Source organism: Lycorma delicatula, chromosome 7, assembly GCF_047948215.1.
Source record: "Lycorma delicatula isolate Av1 chromosome 7, ASM4794821v1, whole genome shotgun sequence".
In the NCBI taxonomy this organism is placed as follows: Eukaryota; Metazoa; Arthropoda; class Insecta; order Hemiptera; family Fulgoridae; genus Lycorma; species Lycorma delicatula.
In genome coordinates, this window is record NC_134461.1 from 4,189,768 (window position 1) to 4,202,847 (window position 13,080).

General features: G+C 30.6%; 2 protein-coding genes across 4 annotated transcripts in view; one reads left to right on the plus strand and one right to left on the minus strand.

The window, feature by feature from the left end:
- LOC142327684 (uncharacterized) overlaps nt 1–13,080 on the minus strand; it is a 118,008-nt gene that overhangs the window by 84,709 nt on the left and 20,219 nt on the right. For both annotated transcript variants that reach the window (XM_075370924.1, XM_075370923.1), the window contains exon 6: nt 4,770–4,935. In XM_075370924.1, the coding sequence (XP_075227039.1) occupies nt 4,770–4,935 (166 nt within the window). The remainder of the gene's footprint in view (nt 1–4,769; nt 4,936–13,080) is intronic.
- The window catches only part of LOC142327685 (uncharacterized), a 102,263-nt gene that overhangs the window by 31,541 nt on the left and 57,642 nt on the right, over nt 1–13,080 (plus strand). The window contains exon 2 of one of the 2 annotated variants that reach the window (XM_075370927.1): nt 1,319–1,459. The exons of the other annotated variant lie outside the window; for it this stretch is intronic. The gene's annotated coding sequence lies outside the window, so the exon portion shown is untranslated. The remainder of the gene's footprint in view (nt 1–1,318; nt 1,460–13,080) is intronic. 2 annotated transcript variants of the gene reach the window in all.

The following is a 13,080-nucleotide window of genomic DNA, read 5'->3' on the forward strand; positions in this document are numbered from 1 at the left end:
AAAATTCCTTAGTAATCGCATGACTTCAAGAACACAAACAACATATTCGATTTTAAAATTCTATTTATATAAAAATATATTGTATCCGCTTACTAACGATTACGAGTATTAATTATTCAAGCGCTTTCGGATTATTGATTAATTATGAATTTTATAGTTGCGCCTATCAATTTTTTATAAGTAAGAATAAAAACGAAGATAAACAAAATTAAAATTATTACGTTCATAACAGTCGATTGTCAAATGTTAAAATAAGTGATGCGTTAAAAGAAAACGTTTTGTCAATAAGATGTTCACAACTGTTAAGAAGGATAAATTGAATCGGTTAGCCGACCTAATAATTAATAACAGATGTATATGAAATTTCTCCAATATACTCGTTTAATGAAAATTATTAGCGTATTCCAATATTTCAATAAATTCGTTTGGGTTGTAATTATGTCCATTCTCCATAATGTGTTTAGCAAAGTTAGATCGTTCTTTATAATTTTTATTTATGCGACCGATGTGTTCTTTAATTCTAATTTAGAATAAACGAGTTGTCATATTTTAGATCTCAATTTTCACATTAATACTATATTACTCCTTGTTTTTCTAGATCGTATTTATCATATTTTATTGTTTTAGAAGGGTCCTCGTTATTTATGTATTTTATTATCGGTTGTATACGCTGTTTTTAATTTAATTCATCGGCGACTTTGTGAGGTGTACGGAGATGAAATAATGAGTGAAGGTGGAGTGAGGCAGTGGCGCATTCAGTTTAAAGATGGCCGCACCAATGTTCACGATGAAGACCGTAGTAGTCGGCCTAGCCTTGTGACTGATGAACCGACGATGAAAATCGACGATATAATTCGTGAAAATCGCCGCATTACGGTTACAGAACTCTCGCTTTATTTCCCCAAATTTCACGAAGTTTACTGCACGAAATTGTATCGGGGAAACTTGGTTATCACAAGTTTTGTGCAAGATGGGTGCCAAAAATCTAAGGCAGCAGATTTCGAGAAGGAATTGAAAAGCTAGCGCATCGTTATTAGAAGTGCCTCAATTTAAATGGCGGCTATGTGGAAAAATATTTAAAAATTGTCCCTTTCAAATGTATATAATAAATTTTTTTTTTTTTTATTTGAAAACGTAAGTTAGTTTCTGAACAGTCTCGTATTATTATTATTTATTAGTTTTATTTTGTCATTTTATACGTATTTAATTTTTTATTTTGGTATATAATTTATTTATTAAGTTTGTAACATATATTAAGTGCAACATGTTTAATGTTATTTAATTTTTTTTTGGTTCTTGATGACATCACCACAATAAGCTTGAAGAAGCCTGTGCGTGGAATATGGAAAATGTAGCGTATGAAAAAATGCCCATGCCTGACCGAGATTCGAACCCAGGACCTCCGGGTGAAAGGCCGAGACGCTACCACTCGCGCCACGGAGGCCGGCTATAGTTTTAGGTATTTTATTGCTCTGTAAATCGATGAGTTAAAAGTTGCTATTTTCTGATTCTATGGACGAAAAGACTTGAAATGTATTATAATGTCTTGTTCGGTTTACTTTCTATATACATCCAAATAATGAATGATATTATTTTCCCTGTTTAAAATAGATTTAATATTTTTTTTTAGAGAATTCATTCCTTCAATTATTTTGTCCTCTTCATTATTATATTGTTGATTATATATTATTAGAATATCATCTACGTATCTTCTGTATAAAATAATTTGATGTTTATTAATTATATCGGGTAGCAGGGTGTTTTCCACTTCATTCATAAATATGTTGGCCATAATAGCAGAAAGTGGAGATCCTATACTTACACATTTTTCTTACAGATAATATTTGCAAGAAACTAAAGAACACATCAGTTGCATAAATAAAAATGATAAACAACGATCTAATTTTTCTAAACTTATAGAGAATGGACATAATTACAACCCAAACGAATTTATTGAAATATTGGAATACGCTAATAATTTTCATTAAACGAGTATATTAAAGAAATTTCATTTATATATATATATATATATATATCTGAATAAATAATAAATTAATAAATGAACAAATCAGATTTGATAACGATATTCTATACAAGCAAATTATACAATATTAATAATTATAATTAATAAGAAATCAACCAAAAGGGTAACAATTTTGGATTGGGGGAAATAAAGTTGAGCAAGTGGCATCCTTCAAGTACCAGGGGTGCATCATTAAGGAAGATACGAAGTGCTATCAGGAAGTTAAAGTACGAATTTCTAGGGCAAAGGAAGCATTCAGCAAAATGAGGAGAGTGCTATATAGCAAACTACATCTGCTACTAAGGTAAAAACTTGTGAAATGTTTCATGTGGAGTGTGGCCCTTCACGGGGCAGAGACATAGACTATTAGGAAGGGAAAGGAGAGAAGATTAGAGGCCTTTGAAATGTGGGTTTGGAGGACGATGGAAAAGATCAGCCGGATGGAAAGAATTCGGAATGAAGAGGTGCTTCATAGAGTGGGAGAAGAGAGGCCGATTATTGAAATAATAAAAAGAAGAAAATGCAGTTGGTTGGCACATTGGCTGAGATGTGACTGCCTGTTGGTGATGGCATTGAAAGGATTTGTAACTGGGAGGAAAGCAAGACGTCGGAGACGAATGAAAATGATAGACAATATAAAAAGGGAAGGAAGTTACTATAAAATGAAACAGATGGCACAGATTCAAGCAGAATGGAGAGCGGCCATGTAAAAACCTGCCTTTGGGCAGAACACTTATTATTAATTATCGGGTTGACTAACTGATACAATTTATCCTTCTTAACAGTTGTGAACATCTTGCTGAAAAAATATTTACTTTTAACGCATCACTTATTTTAACATTTGACAATCAACTGTTATGAACGTAATAATTTTAATTTTTTTTATCTTCGTTTTTATTCTTACTTATAAAAAATTGATATGCGCAACTATAAAATTCATAATTAATCAATAATCCCTGGCGATGGAGGAATAATCCAACAGCAGTTGGATAATTAATACCCATATTTGTCAGTAAGTGGATACTATATTTGTTTATATAAATTGTATAAATACCAAGAGTGGTATTAATATTAAGAAAATTAAACCTAGAAAATTCTAGTAAATAAATATGGTATCAAATAACTTTAAGAAGATTGATAGTGTTGAAGAATGAGTCAAAGATAAATTTTATTTGATTTTTTGCAAGAAATTTTAAACCCTGAAGTATTATACAGAATAATAATTCATATTGTTTGAGGCAGTAGTCTGTTTGAGTGAATAAGTATTAAAAAATGTATTCAAGTTTAAATAAATTAGAAATTTTTCAAAAAATTTAATCTTAATCTTACTAGGTGATACCACTGGTGCTGAAAGTTCTTGTTTTTACCAAATGGTCTTCTCAAAAGTAAAGAGAAAATTCTTTTACTTATTTATTTTTTTAATTCAAAATTCTATATTCTTTTCTTTTCTCTCAAGCGGTTTTGTAAGAACTGTATAGCTTGTTTAAAATAAAGTATTGATAAAGAGTAATAAAAACGATTATAGATTAGAGAAATTTATTTAATTACTTTTATAATGTAATAAACGTGTTTATAATAATATTACAGATCTGACAGTTTTTGAGTGTTCAATTTTTAAGTTATCATTTTCGAAGTTAAATGAAAACTCTTTTTTATTTGTTTTTCCTCTACTCAAATCTTGTAAAATGTGGATGTTACTAATTTATTACAAATAAGTAAATATTTTATATTGTAATAATAAAAATAACAATGAAATCATCATAAGAACGATAAATAGATAAAACAATTTTAAAGTTTTTCGTCGACTACTATTTTCATAACATAAAAAATTAATAAATATTAATTTATTTGCCGCTATATATTTCTTAACACTTCAGACCGGTAGAACTAATTAAAATTATATTTTTATTTTTTAGAATTTATTTATATATTAGGCATGGCTTCATATGAATTTTAACGAGGAGGAAAAATTGATTAATTAAGTGTTAATCCATTAAGCAGACTAACTGCATCTACAAAAACTATTACTAAAACTTAAAATTAGAAACTAAGCAGTTATTGTTACATCCAAAACACAAACTAAATGATAAATAACATCAAACGATTAATAAAAACTGAATAATAATTAATTTACCGATTCATAAATTATTATTTATATTTTTTAAATGTACAACTTTTTTAGATTTTCTAATTCATATTTTAATTATTGAAACTGTTAAATTACTACCTACATCCATTTCAATATTTAATTTTTAATTTCGCATATTAGTTGCTAATAACTATAATGATAAATACCATTTCTCTACAAACAAAAAGAAATGTTATTACCACCTACTTTGCTTCCAAGGCTAGCACTGTAGAACAGAAATAAGCCTAGAACTACATAGATAGAAAGCGTTTACTTTTCTTCTTAGAAGTATTGTTTATAGAGTAATAATAGAAATAAGTTTAGCATATTAGATAATTAGATGTTAGGTACTTATAATGCGATCATTATTATGGGGCCTAATGAATAAATTGAGATTGAAGATTAATATTGAATAGAAAGAATTAATGAATTTGTTGAACCAGTCAAGTAATGAAAGACATATTAGTTAATTGTAAGTAGTGTATTACAGAAAATGAATAAATCGCCCTGGAAATAGATTACTTAGTTCAGAAATATTCATTACCCAGACTACAGGAAATTAAATGTTATACCGATATTAATATAATTAAATTAAATAAGAAGTAGAATAATACTGACCTAAAACTTTTAAATGCGGTTTTCAAGTCTAAATCTTGAAATGTTAATACTGCTTGCATTAATGATGGTGTGAATAACATTCTAGTAATTTCAAATGTTTTAATAAATTCAGCTAAACGTGGGGGATCATATATTACATCATCTGGAATTATATACAGCGGCATCCCTGAAACAAACCATTTTGAATATTAAACATCTTTAAATTATACATCTTCAAATAACACTATTTAATTATCTATTTAAATTCTTTCCTAATTGTATAAATAAATTTGACTGTAAGTCTACATTTTTTAAGGCTACAATTTATTCTTTATTATAAAATTTGTTCACCGTGTTTCTAGTGTTGAAACGCCTTCACCTTCCGAGTATAAGATATTCTGAATTTTATTCAAATCAGCTCACCGATTTGTGATCTGTTCCAGACATAAATTTACAAATAACTTTTACGTACAGATATACCAAGCGTTTCTTGAAACACATATTTTTAAAGACAGTCCCCCCTAATAGATACCGAGGACAAAATGTGGTCCTTCTGATCCTGTAATCCTCGGCATGGAGAACCTATCAGGAAAAGGGGTGGGTAGTAAGAAACAACAATTTATACATCAAGGTAGATTAAGTTAATTAAGCCATCTTGCTCAAGAGCCTTAAAATTGTTTAAAATATTCTATACGTTGATGATCAATCAGAAAATTCAATAACTACATATATTAACAGAGAATGATTTTTCCCTTGACATGAGAAAATGTAATGACATGCAATAATGGATCCAATAACATTTGAGTAGGTACACTGCACTTTGAGGGGTGGTGTTATCATAGTGGTACTCTACTCCATTTTAATAATTTTTAATAATAAACACATATACCATCGAGAAAACATTCTCCAATCTACAACATTCCTAACAAACATTTTTATGTCCCTTCATAGTATGCCGGCCGTTTGACTGCATTTGATTTTTTTTTTAATTGAAGTATAAATGGTGTTTCAATAGAGCATGGCATATTTTATATTCCAACATACCCGATTGTGTGCATAACTGAGGAATTTTTCAGTAATTTCTCACACCCAATTATACACAAGAGAATACATATTCTCTTTATTCAACTGTTTTCCTTAAACAATTTAATTAAATATTTATTTGCACTTTTTTTTTTTACTGCCATTTATTGTTTCATGTATACATTTTTTCTTTACATCTCAAAACTTGCATGAATATTAAAAAAATCATTAAATATTAAATGATTCATTACCAAAATACTGGAAATTTTTCTTCCAAAGGATCTTACAGAACTATTCAGCATTGTTTTTAATCAAATTAACAGAAACAATATTGTTCTAAAAAAAAAAAAAAAAAAAAAAAACAAGAATGCTAACTGCACAGTAACTGCAGTAACTAACAGTAACTGCACAGAAGAAACAGCTAATTAATTGTGACAGCTCCTTTACAAAAAAAAAGGTGCTTTATCATGTCATTAAACAAATATTAGTAGATTATTATTGCCATTTTGCTTAATTATTAATTTATACTTTTACAAAAAAAAGAAGTTCAACATTTTTGAAATAATAAATAAAATACATGTTAAAGTACAAGAGTAATCAGAATTTTTTTCTTTTAGAACAAATTTTTTTGAAGAGAAGTACTATGAATGAAAATTAATAGAATTATCAGTAAAAAAATATTTTGAGTAAAGATGAAGATGCTTCTTCCTCTAACAGCGAAGAGAAATCCAATAAAAATTCAGATCACAACAGACAACCTAAACAAAAAAAGAGTACATCAGAAATATATCAAAATTTATGTCAAAGCAATCTAACTGGGAATTTCATTAGAAATTGAAAAGAAAAAGTAATTATTTAGATCGGTTTATTAGGGTCCTGCACAACAAATCTGTTAATGGCTAAAGTGCCTATCATGTTGATATTGAAATTCCTATATATAACCTAACCAGTTACCATATTTTTTTTTATGGAAAAAAATATGTTAACTATGGTAAAATATGGTATTATGACTGCATTGGATCATTTTAGCTAGTCCATTAACCAAACCTCTTCGAAAGGAACATTCAGGCTTTGCAGTACTAACAGTACGTTTTCATATGTTTTCATATGTGTCCTTTTTAGTGTTGAAAATGTTCATGTTGTGAGTTTCTTTCTTGTGAGTGTTTTTGTCCTTGATTTTTGCTTTAATTTTATCTTGTCTGTAGTTCTTCTGATGTAAGGGCAATTTCCTTCAGGTCCTCTCTTATTTCTCTGATCCATCTGCATCTTGTCTTGGTGTTTTTCAAGTCAAGATAGTACCATACCAGCTGTTTCAGAAGTCTTGAATCTGGCAACCTCATGATGTGTCCAAAGAATTCTAGTCTCCTCTTAGGCATGGTATCAGTGATAGGTTCTAATTCTTTGTACATGACTTTGTTGGACCCAATCCACCACTATCCATTTTTCTGGTACTTTTTATAGATGCAGATTCTTCTAATTCTTCTTTTTATTTTTTTGGAGTCTGTTATTCTTTGATTGTTTGTACAGTTGGAAGAGTGTTTCTGCTTCATATATGGCCTCCAGTATTATAGCTGTGTTGTAGTGTCTTATTTTTGCATTTATGGATAGATGTTTTTACTGTAGGTGTACCTGATTAATATTTACGCTTTAGCTAGTATGTTCTTGTTTGGATTGAGGTTTTTTCATTTAGGTTGTTTGTTATTATTTCTCCAAGGTATTTAAATTGGGTTACTACTTTGACTTCATTACGGTTTATGTTTACTTCATTTAATTTTGTTGGTTTCTGGGACATAATTTCTAACTTTTTGAATGATATTTTGAGGTTAATTTTATTTGTAATGTTTTATCTAACATCTACTTTTTAGCAATATGTCAATGTCATTTACTAGCAATGCTAAGTTGTCGGCAAAACCAAGGCAGTTTATTTTGATTTTTTGGTCTATTTTTATTTTGGGGAGAAATTTTTGAGCTATTCCCTCATTACTATTTCCTGAGTGCAGATAAATATAGTAGCGATGAGAGTATATGTTTGGTCTATCTAATATTACAGGTGTCTTTATTTCTGAACTATACGCTATCAACAAGGCTTTGAATATCATTAATCCTAAATATTGCGATAACCTTATTTGTAGCAACTTGTCTAGTGCACTCCAAACTTTAGAAGATTTGTATTCTAGACATCCTATCGTTACAGAAATCTATAATGTAATCCCTGAGTTGAACCATCACAACACGCAAGTGAGTATTTGCTGGATCCCTACTCACGAGGTAATTCTGGGTAATGGACGTGCAGATTCCGCTACTAAAGATGCATCTAGTTAGTTGATCATCCTTCACCACTAGTGTTACTACTTTCGACTTCATTAATTGTGTAAAACACACTCTTTCAGCAAAGTGGCAAGGTGACTGGATTAATAAAGTTGATAGTATACTCTGACACATCAAAGATACTGTGTTGCCGTGGGACTCTTCATGCAGAAAACTTTGCTGAAAGTTAGTGATCCTCTGCTGATTGCAGTAAGGACATACCACAGCTACTCATGGGTATCTGATGTCAGCAGAAAATGCACTCCTCTGTCTACAATGTAACTGCCGCTTGACTGTGCATCACATCTTTGTGGATAGTATTTGTTATGTGGTTTTATGTTGTAAATTTAAATTACTGCGGAAAATTTGCCACATCGCAGGCAATGATAAGAATATACCAAATCAGGTATTGTTACTTCTCCAAAGTATCATTATACTTCATAAAATTTAATGTTATCCATTGAGAAATTCAGTTTTTTTTTTGTTATTTGTGTCGTGTATTTTATCTTAATGGTTACTTTTTTATTATTTTAGTTTTAATCTTATCATTATCATACTTTTTCATCTTAATTTCAATCTTATTTTATTAATATTTTTCTTATCTGAGAAGGAAAATATTTTATTACAGTTTTTGTCCTGTGTGATGACAATGTATAAAGCATTTTTCACCAAAATATATATTACATATATGACAAAAATATTTCAAAATATTCTGTACAGTTCCTTTCATGACTGAAAAAACTTCAAAAAGTATAACTAAAGAAGTTAATATGTTCAGCCATATTAAAAGTACAGAAATGACAAGCAAGAATATGAGATACTTTAATCATTACAAACAGGTAAGATTTGAAACATATAGCAGATAAAGACAGAATTATTAGGAAAACTATATAGCCAGACATTTTTGCACAAATAAGAGTCCTCTATTAAACTGGTATGGAAGCCAAAAAAATCACCTGAATGTGTGATTCCATTCAGAATGGAATCACATATTGGATGGATGGATCTAGTGTGAAAGTCATTAAAACTTTTATGAACTATTGTCGCTAAGATATGTAAGTAAGATCTTATATATCTTAACAAAGACTCAAGAGACATACACTATAATGAACAGTAGAGGAAACATTAGATTATTTTTAGTGAATTTATATAAATGTGTAAGGATATCCAGAAAATCAGAGAATTCCCAAAAGTTAATGAAAAATTTGAATTATTCTAACACTGCACAATTTAATTCAACATTTCACCAAAAAAACTGGATACATACAACCAGAAAATGTATGTTTTATGTGAAGCTGAAATAGTTTCATATCCAATATGTAAATTTACTACGGATGACAATCAGACAGATTATGCTGCTTCAAATAAATCATAATAATTATATTGATCATAGGTTGACAAAAGCTATATGTCACAAATCACAATGTAACATAGGGTCTTCACATTATATTCCAAATTAGTTATAACTGCTGTAACACATTTGTAAGTAGTTTTATATTTTAATATTGTATTCTGCTGGAAATACGAACTTTTGTAATATAAAATTAGAGATAACAGAATAAAATTAAGTTTTTGTATTATTTCATAATGAATATTATGATTCATAAATTTTCTATAAAAATATTAATAGTATTATTAATATTAACAAATATATTAATAATCATTAAATTCTTGCGATTAATCCTTATCAAAAGCTTTCTTAAATAACTGTCAAGTATCTCTCCTATCTTTATAAATTTACTTATCTAATCATGCTATTATTGAAAATGTTCTGTGCTGTGTGTTCAGCTTTTTTTAACGACCAGTTCATTACTGCTGATTACAATGTCAATTTTCCAGTTAGAGCGTGACTTGGATACAACAGAAAAAAATCTGTAAAATTTTTACAAAATCATGTAGTGTCACATCAAAATAGATTTTGCAAAACAGTCGTCAATGGTTTTGTAAACTTATAATTAAAAATATATCTGATAGATAATTTTTGACACAATAGCAATACCATCTTTCTTTTATATTCTATATTAGTCAGGAAAGTAAAAATAATACAAATATCATGTTTTATGTTTACAAGAAATAAATGGAAATTAATGTTTAATAATTCACCTGTATATTCTATTTTGATTTAAAAATACTTTATAAAACTTAAAGTATAGATTAATAAAATTAAAAAAGTAATAATAATAATAATTAATAAACAATAATTACAACATAAGTAAAACAGGACATATATCTGTCTTGACCCTGAGGGGAAGACACCCACCATGTCATGGGTCTTACCATCACATCACCCTCTTCATCAGACATAGAGGTCTGATGAAGAGGTCATCATACCTAGGTATGAAGGGACCTCTTCATAGAGGTCCTCTTCATAGAGGATGACTTCATTATAGAGGTCATTAAAGATGACCTCTGGCTTTACCAGAGGTCATCTTTAGTCGTCTCAAGACATAATTCAGTCTGGCCGCTGTCAAGATGTCACTGATGCGAATGCCACAAGCGACATTCAGATCGATGTATATTGCCTAACATGGACACTAACCCTAAACTGACACCATTTATCAAACAAGACCACACTAATTGAGCTGCACAACCTACCCAAGATGATAATGAGCTCAATGCATAACACTAACAGCTAGAAGATACTAATGAGAAAAGAACAATCAAAGCATTCGAAGACAACAATAACACAATTAAACGTGAAATAATAAACAACAAAACACAAACGCAATAACAAAACTAACTAAACCCTAACATGAAGCCAAGTAGCCGAACACCTATAAAGAGAACATGACAAGAAAACAACACCTAAAAAATATCAATACTAGGAAAATCATGAAGCAAGAAGCAGGGACAGCAACAGAGACAACACAAACAACACGAGCAGTTTGATAACACACATTAAAAAAAAAAAAAACATAGAAGCCTAATGAAACATAATTATGAACAGAACATAAATGTAAAAGAACTTTGAACTGCCCGTACAATCACCTAGATCTAGGTATCAATCTTGTTACACAAAACCACCCACGTACGCCTATATGAGGGACATTCATCTGACCTACAGTCATGAGACGCAGGCTTCTCAATATGGGGACAATTAACACAATTAGGAAGACCACCTTTTTTCCTAACTGGACAATCCTTTGCATAATCCTTGCTGCAGTAGAACACAGCTTCTTGCTCTTACATCCTTTGGCAAGATGCCCTAATCCGGAGCACTGGAAGCATCGACTCGCTCCAATATAATCCTTATTCTTGCAAAATTCATGATCCACAAATAACCTACCCTTTCCAAGAAAAACAGCATGTAAGTGCTTGTCACATTCAACTATGTAACACACATTACTGTTGTGTCGGTTTCCTGCATGAAAAACTACTTGAAACAATTTTTTAAAATTATCCTCTGAATATTTTGTATTCTTAGTCCAAACTGCATCCACTAACCTTTGCTCTCCCAACTGTCGTGGTACGTCGTAAACAATCATACAGGGTCTCAGGACCTTAGTAGCCACCCACCATCTTTATTGAATATTCATTAATCTTTTCATTGCCTGACACCTTTCAGATTTTCTTTCAAACTGAGAATTCGCAAGCCTTCCTTCCTGGCCTCTAAACTCTTTATTACGTGGCCTCTAAAGGCCAAAGAAGTAACACCTGTAGGTTTATCGATTAATAGTATTTTAGGCCTAGACTTCACAGCATCAGAGGCAAGCTTCTTCACAGGTGGCAATGGTGGTGGTGAAGTAGACACTCATTCATTCATCCTGGCCCTTAAACCCTCGATATATCCCTGAAGTCGGTCATTCCTCTTAGTTGTTAATAAATGTAAAAATTGAAGCTTATGCGTACATGACTCTATGAATGTTGAACTTCTTTCTTTAATGTTTAAAAGATTGCTGACAAATTCTTCAATCTACAGTCCATTGAACATGTCCATTAGTTTACTAACAATCTCATTAGACACTATGTGAGCCGAAGCTAATCGAGATTCCGACTTTTGCAATTCTGTAGCCTCAGCCTTTTTGGCCTTCATGGGCGGTAAGTTTTGTTTCTCAGGACCTATAAAGGTACTGAATATTTCTTCTACTATTCTAGCATCAAAATTGGAATCATTTTCTTCAGTTGCCACTATGTTAACCACTCCCTAAGCTGCCCCAGCTGCTCTGCTTCTGCTTTCCCAGGAGTTCTCTTGCTGTTGTTTATGACCTGACACCTCTTCCACAGTAACAGCACAAACATATCCACCATCGGATGAATCACTGCTTTCTTCAGCTACAGCTTCAATGAACTGCCTCAATTGAGCTTCGTGTGCTATCTTAATCGCTTTCTCCTTCTTTTCCTCTCAAACCTCGGTCTCTTTGGCTTCCCAAGACTCTTTGTCCTGAAGCTCTTTTTTCCTAGCCTCCCTTTCCTTCTGCCGATACTCCCTTCCTTCATTATAATTTACCTATTACTTTCTGGCTTGTAGCATAAATTTCTTTTATATGTCCTTTGTGCCCTTTCCTCCTTATCTCCTTTCCACTTAAGAAATCTAGGAGAAAACGGGGGAGAACATGGACGCCGGTCATCCAAATCACTCATATTGAGAATAGAATAAAACTAAAATCAAAATAAATAAACGACTAAAAAATAAACATACAAATTGAACTAGCAACCCAAAACAATAAAATAACAAGAGAAGTAAATAAGCAGAACAACCAACCATAATCAATGTAACCAATAGCCAGTAGGAATTAGCCAATATGGCTACTGTTGCTAACATAAACAATTATAACAAGAATGAAACTATAAAAAAATTTAAAAAATACTAAAATAAGAGAAAAGTTATAAATGAACTCTTAAACAACTATTTCAACAGAAACCTTGTTGAAATTACACCTATAGAGGGTGGTCAGAATATCACCAGTTATCTGAAAATCAGAATTACCTAAGGTTACCTAATAAAAACCCCAAAAATTAACAAAAAACAAAATAAAATTTAACTAAATAACAAAATAACACT